This window comes from Sycon ciliatum, chromosome 1, assembly GCF_964019385.1.
Source record: "Sycon ciliatum chromosome 1, ocSycCili1.1, whole genome shotgun sequence".
Lineage (NCBI taxonomy): Eukaryota > Metazoa > Porifera > Calcarea > Leucosolenida > Sycettidae > Sycon > Sycon ciliatum.
This window is the reverse complement of record NC_088643.1, coordinates 92,582,890-92,598,346: the sequence shown is the minus strand read 5'-3', so window position 1 is coordinate 92,598,346 and position 15,457 is coordinate 92,582,890. Positions and strand designations below refer to the sequence as shown.

General features: G+C 45.5%; 3 protein-coding genes across 3 annotated transcripts; 2 read left to right on the top strand and 1 right to left on the bottom strand.

Annotated features, from left to right (window-relative positions):
* The first annotated feature begins 128 nt into the window (after window positions 1–128).
* On the top strand, window positions 129–4,085 carry LOC135806525 (uncharacterized). The gene is made up of 4 exons (XM_065320717.1): window positions 129–288; window positions 372–473; window positions 2,481–2,548; window positions 3,442–4,085. The coding sequence occupies exons 1-4, from the start codon at window positions 258–260 to the stop codon at window positions 3,682–3,684; spliced, it is 444 nt and encodes a 147-aa protein (XP_065176789.1). The 5' UTR covers window positions 129–257; the 3' UTR covers window positions 3,685–4,085.
* A 108-nt stretch (window positions 4,086–4,193) lies between these two features.
* On the bottom strand, window positions 4,194–10,424 carry LOC135806524 (G/T mismatch-specific thymine DNA glycosylase-like). Its single transcript, XM_065320716.1, has 7 exons — window positions 10,100–10,424; window positions 7,725–7,994; window positions 7,286–7,355; window positions 6,931–7,063; window positions 6,563–6,645; window positions 5,626–5,702; window positions 4,194–5,223 (listed from the first exon to the last, which is right to left on the bottom strand). The coding sequence occupies exons 2-7, from the start codon at window positions 7,944–7,946 to the stop codon at window positions 4,915–4,917; spliced, it is 894 nt and encodes a 297-aa protein (XP_065176788.1). The 5' UTR covers window positions 7,947–7,994; window positions 10,100–10,424; the 3' UTR covers window positions 4,194–4,914.
* Window positions 10,425–10,584: 160 nt separating this feature from the next.
* Window positions 10,585–15,437, top strand: LOC135806522 (uncharacterized). Its single transcript, XM_065320715.1, has 4 exons — window positions 10,585–11,283; window positions 11,960–12,221; window positions 13,164–13,219; window positions 14,489–15,437. The coding sequence occupies exons 1-4, from the start codon at window positions 10,810–10,812 to the stop codon at window positions 14,729–14,731; spliced, it is 1,035 nt and encodes a 344-aa protein (XP_065176787.1). The 5' UTR covers window positions 10,585–10,809; the 3' UTR covers window positions 14,732–15,437.
* The last annotated feature ends 20 nt before the right edge of the window (window positions 15,438–15,457 follow it).

The window sequence follows — 15,457 nt, the reverse complement described above, 5'->3', positions numbered from 1 at the left end:
TTCGCTCCCCTATACGGTGTATGTACAAGAAAAGAACAAAATTATTTACATTTGCATGAGCCGGTCACCATGGTGACGGAAACAATAATTTTTGGTGTAGTTTTGCAAAACATGACTTTGTAATGTGTTTGTTCGAAATGAGGCGAATGCATCGAATGAGCTCATTTTTCAGTACCTGATCTGATCCGAGTACAAACAACGCTTTTGTTTTAGAGAAAGACGATGAAGATTTTAGATTCTGAGCTCAGATAGTCAAGATGTTCGGGGCATTTCGTCAATTTGTCCGAGGTCTGTTAGAATGGCTTGCTGCAATGTTGGCTGGACAGGGTGAACCGAACTTGTCCCGCTTTCCTGTGTCGTATGTTACACAGATTTGCCCATTGTGGGCAACTCTTGGACAAGGCAACCAGTACGAACTAAGATCGCCAAGCGTACAATGCCTGCCTATAAGTTGGGGATGAAGTATTATAAAAGTAGGTTTGTGCTATGATGGTTCTACTAACTAGTATTCATGTCTCTACGTGACAGTTGTGCTCTGCCGAAAGGATAGGTCATCTTTCTTATGATGCATACTTTTCTAAACTTACAGTTTCTGTCTAGTTGTCCACCGATCGCGTGGAGTTCTCATTGTCCAGGGGGACAGAGTGAGCAATAAGTTAGGCGTACACCAGCTGTACAACAAGCTGTGCTATTTACCTAGTGTATAGTGAGTCCCCGAGTACTGAAGATAGGCAATCCTGTGTTCAGTATGTACCGGACCGAGCCATGTCGTAGCATCTGCATTTAGAATGCGTGCAGACGTACTAAAAATAAAAAATAAAGTACATTGGAATAGAAAGTATGCACTGATACATGTACAGCACGTATCAGTTATAGCGTGGGTGTTTGAAAACGACTTTTTATTCTTATTTCCGATATTTCTTGCACGCGATAAATCAAGTGTGACATATCATATGTATATCATATGCATGTGCGCAGAGGCAGGAAGGCCATCGTACATGAAACGTGGTGTTACTGTGCATGCGGCCGTTCATGCTTCGAAGTAGTCCCATAGGCTTACCATGTGGCTGTGAAACATTAGTTACATGACCACAACAGCATTACAACACAATGTGAGTCGGATTAGAACTGCATTGAACAGATGATAGCGGTAACTTATTACTACAGGCGATACACTTGCATTAATCTGGCATGCTACACAAAGTCCATTCTTAGGACTGATATATTCTACGATGCGATAACAATGCTTGTACTTCAAGTGGGAATAAAATGTGCTCTTGAAGCCCATGTTATGATTATGAAAGTATGAGAATTCATTCTTTGTTCTTTTACAAAAAGTAAAGTAAATTAGGGCTGCAACGGGTAAGGGTTTAGCCTGGTAACGGGTTCGGGTATTTTTAAGCAAAACAGAATCTCTTGCGTCATTGTCGACATATACGTACAACACCTTGATTTGGATGCTGCTGTGCAGGACACACATTTGTAACTTATGAACTCAAATGCCAACTATACATGCATGCACTTCATGTCATACAGGAGTGGTGTACATCATGTACACACAGTCTTACAGTCCATTTCAAAACTATAGACGCGTACCTACAGTCCATTCAGAAAAAGATGGACTTCTAGCTTTTGGCCTTAAGTGGGTCAAACTTTGAGTTTTTTTAGAATTTTTTTCTGCAATCCCCTATGGAATCCTCTTCCAATTATGTTTCTGAAGTTTTTTTGTCCAAAAAGCAAGCCATAACAAGAATAGAATTTCGGCCAGGTTTTGCCCCAACAGCACTGAATTGGGAAAAACCATAAAAATCCAGGCCGTTTGACCCCGCCTGCAAACGTGCATTGTGCGGTTCGAACCCCAGTTCAGGTACCCTTTTTGGACCCTTTTTCAAATTTCAAATTTCGCTGCACTGTGTACGATGAAACCACGAAAAATCGCCAAATACGGGAGCTCGCCAGAGCCAGAGCCCATCTTTTTATGAATGGACTGTAGGCAAAAACCGTTATGCCAGCATCTATACCACATAAAATCTGTGATCACTTTGTGCATAAATTTTTCAAAACTGGGCGTCTGTTATCCAATCGTTTAGAAACTATAATGAGAGTAATTGTGGAGCGGTCCTGAGCAATATTCCGAAACTATTCTCAAAAGTCCCAGCCAAATTTGAAATATTTCAAAAACCCTACGCGTCTATAGTTTTGAAATGGACTGTAGCAATGATGGGTGATAGGATCACAGGGAAGTGGGGCAAAGCTGTACTGTACATGTAGATACGCACATACACACAAGACACAACCCAGTATCTGCAAGCTTATCCACATGACCGCCAGCCATGCTCAGGCTTTGGAAAGTAACATAGCGTCCGTGGAAGTGTGTGTGTGTTGTGTTTATGTGTTTGACTGTATATTTATATCAAAACAATTTCATTGGACATTCCTTCTATGTATAACAAGTTGTTCCCTCTTTCCGCTGTATACAGATCACGTTGTCAGACAGCGACATCTTGTAGCTCTTCAACATGGTGCTAGATACAAACCTGGAGAGAATGTAAGCCTCTTAGCTTCTTCCTCTACCTTCCTAGGAAGACAGATTTAGACACAGTCATACAGATAAAGATATAGAGAATAACCCCTGTCTCTCTCTCTCTCTCTCTCTCTCTCTCTCTCTCTCTCTCTCTCTCTCTCTCTCTCTCTCGCTCTCTCTCTCCGCGCCCCCCCCCCCCCCTACACACATCCACCTGAGGCATGTGATATGTAGTTTATCCTTCTTTATCACCACTGAAAGAGGCCCGTGCAATGAGTTGATCTGTAAGTGCCAAGTTTGAATTGGACAATGGGAAGGCACTGAAAAGCGTGTACATGTACCGTATTTTCCGCAATTGACTAAGGCACGGCTGCTTGAGCAGGGATTGGTGTTTTCTTGCATGTTTGGTGAGCGGAGGGTTAAACAGAATTTTCTTGTGCTCTGGCTGTCAAGTTGGCAGGAAAGGCACAAGCTCCCACACAGAGAGCAACACAAACTTCCTTTACTATCACCAAAGTTGCCACGGTGTATTTTGCTCCCACACCAGCCACAAATAGGTACGCCCGCTCGCATAACTTCAGTTCTAAATGCTGTTGTCTGATGATGGCTTCAATGCGTGAAACTTCAAGTTACCGCTGAACAGCCCTTCGCCTCCGGTGTTTGTTTGTACACAATAGATTATGGTGGTTGGAAATTGCTGTATTTCGCCGCTGTGCAGGGAGTCACGAGAGATTCAATGTGAGCCAAGTGATGATTGGATGGCACTTTGATGCTCACCCTCTCTCAAGCCATGCTGTGTCACAGCCATGGTATACACAGGGTTTTGTCGTTGTATCATTTCCGATGTTGATGCCGTGGAGATTCACCATCACTTAACAGCATCCTCTCTTCTTCTTGTTCTGTTTCTCCATTTGCAGATCATCTTTGGTTCCGGTGGCATGTTGCACTCTGCTTTGGAAGGTACTGTACACACCAACCACATCTATGTCGCAAGACGGAGGACACGCACAGACAATGGCCATCCTTTCAAGCACAAACGAATTTACATCAGCGTCGTGCCGTTGCGCAAGTTTGAAGCCCGCTACTCCTTACAGCGTGTCTACCTTCCCGGTGAGCGCAGGGCAGTCGTGCCAGATAAATACGAGGATTTTTTACCATGACGTGATTCATGCTACTGTGCCAGAATGTGTGCAGGTCCCTTACTTGACTGAACTGATCATGTCTGATTCTAGATGCCCATCGCATCCTGTTGTTCAAAACTTCAGATTCCCTGAGGATTTTTCATCTTTTTTTCCTTTGGAAAGCTCTTCTTTGCCACAGCTACCACATTACTACTGGAGAATTTCTTTGTTGGTGTGTGTGCGTGGTGTGAAAGCTGGCTTAATTAATTCAAATCGCCTTAGTTTAGGTCTGGAGCTTTATTAGGTGCAGTGCAGCACACTAATATGTTGCAGCATGATGAGCCAACCTGTTGCACAACGAGGTGTGTGCATGTCATTCCTGCTTCTTGTGACATCTACAAATGCTGGTAAAATGAGCGTGGTGTGGCTTGTCCAAGTTATTGGCTAGTGTTGGTCAGATGTAAATGATTGAAAAGGGCTGAAGATACCGGTCGTAACAACTCCCTGGTGCAAAGTGATCAGCAGACAGTTTAACCCAAAGCACAGGGTATGAAACAATGTGTATGGGTTTGTCACATGACGTGAAGTTCTGCCATAGCAGAAAATAATAGACTTGAGTTGCACGCTCTTGGCAGTTATGTACTAATGATAATACTGTGTGGAGCTTAGACTGGCCTTTGGTATTGAGCAACTATGACTAACAGCAGCATGTCCCTATGCTACATTCTTACATGATTGTGCAATGTATGTGTCTGTTGCAAGTAGACTAATACAATTCTGTTGGTGCCTCACCAATGATGTCTCTGCTAGTATATGTATATGCACATGTAGTGGAGCAGAATTGTGTTTCTTGCAGCCGGTTTTATCAACTAAAAATATAGTGTGTGAGGGCTTGTGAAAGTCATACAGCAAATACTCACATCGCAACACTGCTAGGATACTCAGTAGTAGGATAGGTGACTTTGCTGATGATACAGCTCATGATCTGATGATACAGCTCATGATCTGATGCATTGCTCGTGAGACCAGTGTGCCCACAGCTGTGTGTGTGAATGTGCATGTGCAACTGTAGTGTGGGTACTTGTCAGCGTAACCCTGATGCTATGTAGTATGGCCTCTCTCTTTCTCTATATATACACATATATGTACATGACTGTACTCATATCCTGGTTGCATGTAGCTAGCGCCAACACCATCAGCAGTGCCAGTCTGACTAGCTGATACAGGAAATGTAAGTCATGTAGGTATGGCACATGTGCTCTATAATTATTAGCAGGTAGTGTTGCTGCAAGGTGTAGCCACTGCATCTCCTGGTAATACTGGGGTAACTGCTGCTGCTGCTGCTTGTGCTGCTGATCCCACCACTGCTGCTGCCATTGCTTGTGGTGGCGGTGGTACTGCTGCAATGGGTGGCACACAAGGCACTGTGCTGGTGGCAGCACTGGCATTTGCCACGGGGCTGGACGCTTTGTTGCATTCATCGATGATTTCCTTCAGCTCTGTGAAGAAGCGTAGCTTGGATGCAACTGAAGGAAATTGGGCTGCCCTGGCTGATGTTGATGGCATCACGTAAACAACCTGAGCACAAACAATAGGGCCATGAACATTGATTGCGACCATGACCAGAGAGGCTTGTCTAGAACACAGCAATCCACGCAGAACTCTGTGGTGCAATTGCCAATATGATCACAATAGCGGTCGCCGGGTTCTCTATTAAACAGTGAAGAGGAATGTTAACGCTGTACAAGATCATGTATGCCCAGCGATGATCACTTACTAGCGCTGGGATGCTGTTGGCAAATTAATTTGATATCCCTCGTGCATCGCGTCATGTCATTATGTCATGTGTGTTTAGTGGTCCCTTTATAATCTGGCACCACTTGTGCTACGCAAATGCATGAAGAGGACATTTTGCTACAGATTATTGTGCTGGTTTATAAAGTGCTGGATTAAAGACGGGCGACTGTTTTATGTACGTACCACATCTGTGTCTGAAATACACTTCTCCTGCCGTCCAAGGGTACACTTTTTCGTGCCGGAGAAGGTTTCGTAAATACCTGCAATGAGTGTGGAGCAAGACATTGTACCACGATGTGATTACTGATCAAGACCAAGACAAACACTACGGGATGATGAACACACCAAAACAGGATACTTACTACAGCATTTAAAAAATGTTTTTAAAAATACACCCACCCAAGCACCAGTTCAGCAAAACTGTTGCAGCAAACACTGCATCATATTTAACCCTTTGGAGTCCATGGTTCGATTTCGAACCATGGGCATTTTGTATGCATGTGGGCGCAGTCAAACTTTCGGTTCTCGGCCAAATATTGACCATATTCAACAATCGAAGGGTCTAGATGGTAGAGAAAACTCTCAGCTATCGCCTCAAACAGGTCCAAAGTCTCTGCGATGAAGTTTGAGTGAGCGGCGAGCGATCAAACATTTCGAATTTTCTGCGCTGCGTGCTGCGAGTCAGCAGTGCGTGAAAAAAAGGGATTTTCCCAGCTTCATGACAGGCGGCACGTGCCAGGGCCGGCGCAGCGCAAAGTCACGGCAAGGTATTAAAGCTTCTACTCGAAAAAAGTTGAACATTTCCGAGCTAGATTCAGTGAAATGGCTACAGGAGACCGATTTCGTCTCAGATCTGGAGCTGGACTCGCGTTTCGGGTGCGTTGTGGCGGACAATGAATAGTGCTCTTGGCGAGTTTGGGCTCATTGTATTTCTCTCATCAAGAGCTTTCCAACGAGCCCAAGATCTTCAAAATCGGTGAAGTAGAACCAAAGTTATGTTGGAAATGGAGTGCGCATTTTCGTAACTGCCACAAATTCTGCGGAAGCAAAAAAGTTACGGACTCCAAAGGGTTAAACACAATTGCAGCAATGCATTTGCTAGAGCTGAATACATGCTTACCTTTGCCATTGAAGCATGCCACCTTTGGTCGGAGCTCTTGCAGCATGCTGACTGTATCTTTAGCACCGTCCTTCAATTCGGATCTAACGTTACAGTGTACACATGCACGCACGCACAGTCACACATACATGTGTGCAAAACCAGTGTAGGATTAGGGTTATATTTGGAGCACCCATTGTTAGAACATGTGCAGCAACAAGCTTATTGTGTCTCCTGTTGTCATTTGACCATCTTCCCACTGATCCAACCAGGTACAGCAATAGTACTGTGCCAGGCGCCCGTGATGCTTTTTCCGTCAGGGCACTCTATAATGCCACATCAACAGTTCACACTGAGAGAGAGAGAGAGAGAGAGAGAGAACCACTGACCGAGATAGGTCAGATGCAGCGTGTGACGTTCGTGCGACCATGTTGGTCAGACCAAAGCCTTTAGCTAGACACTGTGCGTCCTCTTTAGCAGTCATACGCTCATCAATAAGTCCAGACTGGAACATCAATGGCCCTGCAATGGTTAGAAACATGTGTACAGCAAGACAAGAAACGTCCTCAAACATTCCACCGTTGAAAAGTGCTACCGCATCACCCTAATTATTAATCAGCCCCCCGGGGCACTCAGCTGGGAACAGAGTACAAGGGTTGGTACTGTATTATCACTACAACTGTGTGGCTACGATACAGTGATGGCAAAAAAAGAAGGAAAAAAGACAGTGATGACATGACTTACAGAAGTGGTTGGTTGGATTGAAGTAATGATGTCCACGTGCAGCTGACACCACACCAGGGTTAATACCAATCTAGTCAATCCACACACAGTTCAGAACATATTTTCAACACGCTTGTTGTCGCTCAAGTACTAGTACTCTGTTGGGCAGTTTTTGCATGTGGTGGTGAACTAAATCCCATCTGCCTACATACTATTACTAACTAACTTATGACTCAATATGAGCGAGATTTTAGCCTTTTTAGGCCAAAATACGATCGCTGCCAAATCCTCCGGGTCTGCTCGAGTGCACAAGTACTTTGAAGTACATGATTGTATATGAGTGGTGTGTGGTAGGGTCCAATTCGAAGTCTAACGAGACAAAACTGATTCTGCATGTAGATTGTCACAGGTGTGCATGGGTGGAGTGGGTATTCAATGAAAGGAACCTTCCACAACTTACAAAGATAACATCTAGATTTGGTGCTAGATAGTCAGGTAACTTCATAGTGAGTGCTGTCTCCACAGACTTGCCATCCATCATTCCAATCATGGCATACTTGTCACCTTTGATATGCGTCTTGCCTTTCTTTGTCACCGCCGGCTTTGCAGGATCTTCTTCACCAGTTGGCTTCTTTCCTGCCCTTGAAGTTCGCTTACGCTTTGCTGGAGGTTCTGTAGCCATTGTTAGCAGCGACACTTGGATAGCTTGTCACTCCGCCTATGGTCCAAGCTTGAGTACAGTAATGAACACATTCACATCAACACACACGAACAAAGAATGCTCAGTGGTTTGCCTACATGATTGCAAGTCACATGATTGGGTTATCAAGGAAGCCATGACAGCATTGGTCATTGCGTTGATGTTACTTACATACTTACTGCAGCAGCAGACTCTAGCATGGCATGCATACGCTACTTACTTCCAGCATGGCATGCATACAGTAACACTACCTACTTGGCCCACCTGCACACGGCATACAGGTCAGCACCCGTGCTACTACTGAGTGAGGAGACCTCTGGAGAGATACATGTACTTGTGCATGCCGAGGCACTAATAGTAATACACTGGTACCGTGAGTACGGCCATATCCGTACCAATATCTATAACTACACCGGGGCTCACGGAATATCCATTGTGCAACTACAGTACTGCTCAATGAAATCCAGTCGTCGCCGCACTCAAGTACGCGCCGGGCGTAGCGCAGCCATAGACCTGCGGACACTGGGCTGCGAAATGATGCAAGGCGCAAACTTGAGTGCCACGACTGGATTTCATTGAGCAGCACTGTATGTGGACATACTCAGAATTAGGCTACTAGTATACTTGTCCACCCTTTGCTAGAGCCTATTCTTGATAAACTGATCTTCCTGTTCACTGGGGACCAGTGTGCTAGCTGATGGTCTGCGGCTGCCAGCGGAATTTGCAGGTAACAAATACCTAGAGATGATGCATGGAGCTAGAGATGATGCATGGAGCTAGAGGTGATGCATGGAGCTAGAGGTCACAGTGAATACTCCTATGATACTGAACTAGGGTTAGAGTGAATGGTCTGCCCTGTAGCCAACCCTCTGTGAATGGTCTGCCCTGTAGCCAACCCTCTGCCGCACCACCCATGAGCTGTGCTGGCTCCGAGCATTTGCGGCGAGTGATGAAGAACTGAGCAAAACAGCCTCAGTCACAGTGTCTGTCGGAATGCAGCGTGGCATGGTGGAGTGAACTATGACTGATGCTGTCACCTAGTCCATAGTCGACACCTGACAACGTGATACAGTCGCACTGGGGAACGATGAAACCCACAGACCACCATTGCTTGTACATGTATAAAATAAACACCGATGTCGTAGTGTTTATGGAAATATAAACACTGCTATAAAAACCGAGGCGTAGCCGTGGTCATATAGCAAAGTATATACCCCAAGTTAAAGTGGTGAATATGGAGATATATTCACCAGTTATAGATCACAGGAATTAGTGGGGGTTAATATGAGCTGGGTATAAGTAGTTATACAGTACCGGGTCAGTAATGTTGTTCGTCATGATTACAGGGATGTCGCCGGTGCAGCCAAAGCCGCGCCAATAATCGTTTATCCTGTGGTTCTTGAGGCAATGATTGGGCCCACTTTCCCTAACATGTCCCCAAGGGGTGGCCCCCAGACCCCCTGCCTTCTCATAGCCACACCAATGTAGAATACCTTCCGACACGTAATCGTCTACATATAATATCATAGTCTACATAATTATTAACATTTTAAAATAATACGAAGTAGTGGTTGCGACTTCGGCGATGATTTGTAAGAAAGGTTTGCTCCCCACACCGGAGCTCGCGCTATTCCGCCGACTTTACTTGACACTTGACTGACTCACGACTGCCATCCAGAGCACACGAGAAGTCCATCGAACCTTGCCGAGTCGAAGGTTCGATGGACTTCTCGTGTGCTCTGGATGGCAGTCGTGAGTCAGTCAAGTGTCAAGTAAAGCCGGCGGAATAGCGCGAGCTCCGGTGTGGGGAGCAAACCTTTCTTATTTTAAAATAATGTTAATATATAGTTGAGTGCGTGCAAAGTACAGGTAACTACTACTCAGTACTACTACTACGGTCGGTAGGTGAATGGTACTGGTAGAGAATACCATAACGGGTCACAGTCTCACTAGCTGAGTTATGACCCATGCAACTCATTACGTAATCAGACATTAGTGTAGATATTAAAATATCCATCGCGATTGGCATAATCCTCACAACACGATTCTGCAGGACAGCCATCACAATAACAGTTTTGCATGCCGCCATCGAAGGACAGCCATGGGTCGGCTCTTCACATGAAATCGGGACTCACAATGGACACTGGTATATCGGCACAGCAAATTCCGTTGGTCTTGTCCGGCAGTGACGAGAAAGACAACACGGCTGCGCTACAGTGACGGCTTTTTTGGGCTAACAACACCAGACACTTCTCAGTTTGATCCGACGAACACACAAATAACTGTTTGTGAAAATTCCCGCAGACACCATGACCAGCTACTAAATTGTTCAAGCGCTACAACTATTAAACTTGCACAAGGATAGGTCTAGCTGCTAACGCTAGATCTACGACTCCAGCAGTGGGACGACTCTACTCCGTGAAACAACACCATTTTTGTACAAACAGCCAGGTCCGACTCGCTTGATTGATTCATTTTCTGGTTTTCAGTCGTGCATGAAACGGTACTGGGGATTCCCCTTGGCCTACTGCAGACTGAGACTTTATCTAGCTCTGTTTCCAGTAACAAAAAAATCTTTTTCAGTCCGGTAAAATTAACGTCTGTTCAAAAAAGATGTATTTCTCAGCAGAATACTGCACTGCTTCTTGCTAGTGGGCATACTACTATTGCTAACACTAGGACTTGTAGATTCTTCCTCGATTTATCACTGTTACAAGTACTGTAGAGCTACAAAGAACATTCGCCAGGAGTTGGTGTGCCACTACTTCGCTGGTCACGATTCCGATATCTCTGCACTAGCTGCTATTTCTAAAATGTTTGCATTGTCAATTTTCGGCGAGTCAAGATGAAACTTCAGGTAGTCGGTAGGTGCAGTGGTTTGATACACTCTCGCTTTCTCTATGGTACCAGTCAGGTACGCAGTGGCGATGGGACATCGTCAACCAGCGCGGCGGGATCGGATGGAACTGTAGTTGGTTCTGGTTCAGACGTTCCGAAACGTATGGTGTCGACCCAACGACGGTTGATCAGCTTCAAGCAGCGACCTGTCAGGGTAACAAGCATACAGCGTAGTACCGGCAGTAACCATGGTGATATTGGTATTCACACGGATCATAGTTTGCAAAGGAATACATCAGCACTTGCTGCGAGGCACCAATCACTGGCTCGTGTCCTTGACGAAGAGGAGAAGCGTCTAGCAAAGGTCACTACTCAGGCAGCAATACTGGAGAAGTACTGTGGAAGCAAGGCATATGCACCGATCATACCAATCAAGCCAGAGAGGAAACTTCTAAAACGACCGAGAATAGAACGTGATCTTGTAAGTTGTGCTCAGTGTCTATTGTCATAGTGCTACAAGTACAGCTTAGGGTCAATGCCCCCCCCCCCCCACACACACAATGCCCCCCCCCCCACACACACACAATGCCCCCCCCCCCCCACACACACGCATACTAAACTGCACGACGTATCCAGACCTACGCCAAGCATCAAGTTGTATGCACTGTCTCCACAGGCTGACATTGAAAGGTCTTCACAGACTGACATTGAAAAAGGAACACACCAACACATGCCACGTGACATGGTGTGGAAATCCGCATGTAACTTGGGCCGGACACATGCGATACAAGACGTAGTACCTGTAGTTTAATTATAGCAATGAAAAGGATGAGCTGCGCACTAGGCTCATTCTAAACACACATCAAGGCAAAGTTGGTGGATTATGTAGATCCAAGAACTTGTTCATAGCTCTATTGGATACTGTGTATTCACTGGGTGTAAAATATGGATAAGAAGAACACCCGTTATTACGAACAAATACCATGGGTCCCTTGGTGTTCGTCCTAAAGAGGTTTGACTGTAGGTTGCTTTGTCATTGCACCACCTGCACCGTTATCTGTTGGTGCACGTGTACAAGGATCTACAAGTACTGCATGTGTCGGGCCAGAAGATAGCTCTATCTGTTTTTGTATTTGTGTACATCCCTTTTTTTGCAGCTGGGTACGTTCAGACCTGTGAGGCAGAGACGCAGTTCCATTGTGCAAGTGGATGATCCATACTTTACACAAGACAAAATTGTCCACAATCGTCAGATACCGATCACAACTGAACAGAGGCAAATGCTGAAGAGCGAGCAGATTTTCTACATTCCGGATGAAATAGACTTGAAGAACTTACCTCCATTCCTGAACAAAAACCCAGTTGAACACTTTCTTCATATGAGAATTCTGGCAGGTCTGATTTTCTGCACTCTTATGGGTAAGTCACAGGCATGCAAATTACCACGAGTAAACCGTACTCACTCGATTAAAAGGTGGGGGCTTCTATTTATAATTAATGCCAATTTTGAGGAGGCTTCTATTCGAGAGGGGCTTTATTATTTCTATCCATGCGGGCATTCCAATCAAATCTCTAAAGTGTTTGTATTCATAGCAACTCTGCCTCGATTTAGTTCACACGCACTGCGCTGACCTCAACATGGCCTGCGGTATGCACATGCATGTGCATGCAAGAGATGTGTTGTATGCACTTGGCCTTACCGTAGAAGTAACCATAGTCACTGCCTGGTCACCCCATGCTTTGCGAATAATAGTCTGCGCTTCTATTTGAGAGGGGCTTGTTTACTGTAGAACGGCTAATTTTAATGCTGGTGATATTTTAGCGAAAGGAGTGTTTTGCTAAAGTTTTGCCACGCTAAACGCTAAACGATATTTTGCATGTACAGTACTAGTCCTCTTGTTTTTACTCTGAAACTCGGATCAAAGTAGTGGTTGCGACTCGGATCGCTCAAATATTTCATCGTGAATTGGTCCAGATTCAGAAAACGCTGAATATTTTACCTGCTAAAATTAACTGTTCTACAGTCGGTTTTTTCAAATGGTCATTGCAGGGGGGGGGGGGGGAGAGGGGGTACTATTTGAGAGGGGCTTCTAATTGGGTGAGAACGGTATCCTCCCAGCAGGAGTGTGCAACACTGGGCACTCTAGTGGCCTTCGTTTCTCGCCACTTAGTAGTGGTAGATTTGCAGCATCAGCCGCTGATGCAGACTATCTGGGGTCGTGTATACATGTGTACGCATGTGTATGTGTGTGTGTGCGTGCATGCGAGTGTGTATGTGTGTGTGTATGTGTGTGTGTGCGTGCGAGTGTGTGTTGTACGTGTGCTAACTTTGCAATTTGCATCTTTGTGTTCTGTATGCAGTTGTATGGTACACAATATTTATAGAAACCGACAAGTTTGCCGACGACCTGAAATGGGTAAGCACCCCCCCCCCCCCCACACACATACACACACACACGCATGCACACACATACACAAGTTGTAACTTACACGTATATTGTATTGGACACAAGCTAAGTTGCTAAACACTTGCAAAGGTGCTCGATACCGCGAGGACGGAGCCAAATGACACAAGTTAGCAATGACAGTAAATTAGCCAGGAAACTCAAGAGTAACAACACATGTTAGCCGCTTGTTCTATTGCGGACTTGTGGTGTCGTGTTGGACATACACACTCCATGTCCACTCACAGCACATACACTATCCATCCATGTGCAAGTAACTGTGCAGTACGACAAGTACAGAGTGGGATACACTGCCTGCATGGTGGGGTTGACAAGGCGGAGCACCTACTGAGAAAGACAGTGCCCCTGCCTACAAGCAAGAGTACATAAACCGGAGTGTGCACCTCCACATCTACATGTATGCTGTGTAAACCCAATCCCATGCTGTGTAAACCCAATCCCATGCTGTGTAAACCCAATCCCATGCTGTGTAAACCCAATCCCATAGCGAAGTTCTTTGTTTAGGTCATCATGAATAATAGACAACCCGTCATGCCGTAGGTTCAGTGCTAAATCACCGTATCACTAAGGTGATAATGGGAGATTCAGGTGCGTTTTAACCCTTTGTATAACAAGCAGCAATGCAGAACAGGATTTGCATTGGTGGTATGGTCACAATGATCATGTCCACCAATATGAAAACGCAGCAAAGGCGACCTATGACCTAAACATAAAACTTCACCGTGAGCTCATTCTCCCAGAGTTGCACACACTGGTTTATGTACATGACTTGTACTCTTGCTACAAGCAGGACAAATGTACTTGTATCATGTCATTGTGTGTACGTGTGCACAGAAAGCAGAACAAGGTTTAGTTGAATCTTGAAGTTTGATGCACAAGTACTATCGAGAGGCAACACTACCAGGACTATTGTAGAGCTGCTATTGCTTGTAGTGTTGCCTGGAACTCTATTTCATGTGAAACACCAATTTGCTTTACAACCTCATCCCACCTTCTGTGGAAGGAAGCTCTGTCCACCAGGTACTGAACCCTCTGTGAACAAACTAAGCAATGTACTGTGTTACGGGTGTGTACGTGCGTCCGTGTGTGTACGTGTGTGTGTGTACGTGTGTGTGTGGGGGGGGGGTGCGTGCATGTGTGTACGTGTGTGTGTGTACGTGTGTGTGTGGGGGGGGGGGGGGTGCGTGCATGTGTGTGTGTGTGTGCTCTGTCTTATTCCAGTTGCGAGACATATACCATGAATTTGTGAGGAAGCAGTTTCCTGTGGACTTTCTGAATGAAGGCGTGCTGGAAGAGTTCAAGGAGCGCGAGCAGACAGCACTGGAGGCACACATGAACACTCCCGATCAAGTGGCAAAGCGACTAGAGAAGGAGATCAAGCAAGCACAGGAGGAGTACACCGTCACAGTGAAGTACTCCTACCCGCCATCACCAACTGATCCTTTACTCTCAACTCCAAGGTGAACGAGCATAGAGACAATGGCATGCTCATGGAGAAGATACTGTTCAGTGTGACCAGCACTGTGACCAGCACTGTGACTTACGTACGCTGTGAGCAGCAGTCAGTTTTACCTGTACACAGCCTTGCTGCTACCCATCACCAAGACTTAGTAGTGTTCTTATCTGCTAAAGGGCACATGTGCAGTGCTTCCATTAACAGCTTCCAGGACTGATCCAAGGACGGATTCCAGCCATCCCGCTGCTGTACGGTACACGAGCAGCATATTGAACAGGGTTACTTTGGAGCTAAGGACAGACGGAGAGCGCAACCTACCAAACTAAGTGCCAGCATCATCCACCCTGCTTAGTCAATCCTATTCATTGACACGTGTAGCTGTCATGTAGCATGGAAAGGCCTTCCCGGCAGCTTATCTTAATCTCAATGTAACGCCCTATTCTCATTGGCATGGCAAAGATTAAGTGCCATGTTGTCTCTCTTGTATGAAAGGCCTGCCCAGTCTCCCTTGAATTCCACGGCAAAGTGTGAGAACGTCAGCGGCTAAAACAGTAGACAGTAAATTCTGCTACAATTCTGCAAGGGACCTTGTGGGCATGAGAACAGCTATTACCTGCAAACCCACACTAAACCTGATTGTCATTTTAAATTCCATGCTTCTATTTTCGTCTGATGATTGATTCAGTTCGTGAAACTCAGAGTTACGAAAAACAATTGCTCGTTCTTCTGTCTGT

Coding starts and splice junctions, on each gene's coding strand:
- LOC135806525 (XM_065320717.1), top strand. CDS start 258: ATGTTCGGGGCATTTCGTCAATTTGTCCGAG. Junction 289..371: donor ATTTCGTCAATTTGTCCGAG/GTCTGTTAGAAT, acceptor TATGTTACACAG/ATTTGCCCATTGTGGGCAAC. Junction 474..2,480: donor GGGGATGAAGTATTATAAAA/GTAGGTTTGTGC, acceptor CGCTGTATACAG/ATCACGTTGTCAGACAGCGA.
- LOC135806522 (XM_065320715.1), top strand. CDS start 10,810: ATGAAACTTCAGGTAGTCGGTAGGTGCAGTGGTTTGATACACTCTCGC. Junction 12,222..13,163: donor GATTTTCTGCACTCTTATGG/GTAAGTCACAGG, acceptor TTCTGTATGCAG/TTGTATGGTACACAATATTT. Junction 13,220..14,488: donor TTGCCGACGACCTGAAATGG/GTAAGCACCCCC, acceptor GTCTTATTCCAG/TTGCGAGACATATACCATGA.
- LOC135806524 (XM_065320716.1), bottom strand. CDS start 7,946: ATGGCTACAGAACCTCCAGCAAAGCGTAAGCGAACTTCAAGGGCAGGA. Junction 7,356..7,724: donor CAAATCTAGATGTTATCTTT/GTAAGTTGTGGA, acceptor TGGATTGACTAG/ATTGGTATTAACCCTGGTGT. Junction 6,646..6,930: donor GCTGCATCTGACCTATCTCG/GTCAGTGGTTCT, acceptor CTGTAACGTTAG/ATCCGAATTGAAGGACGGTG.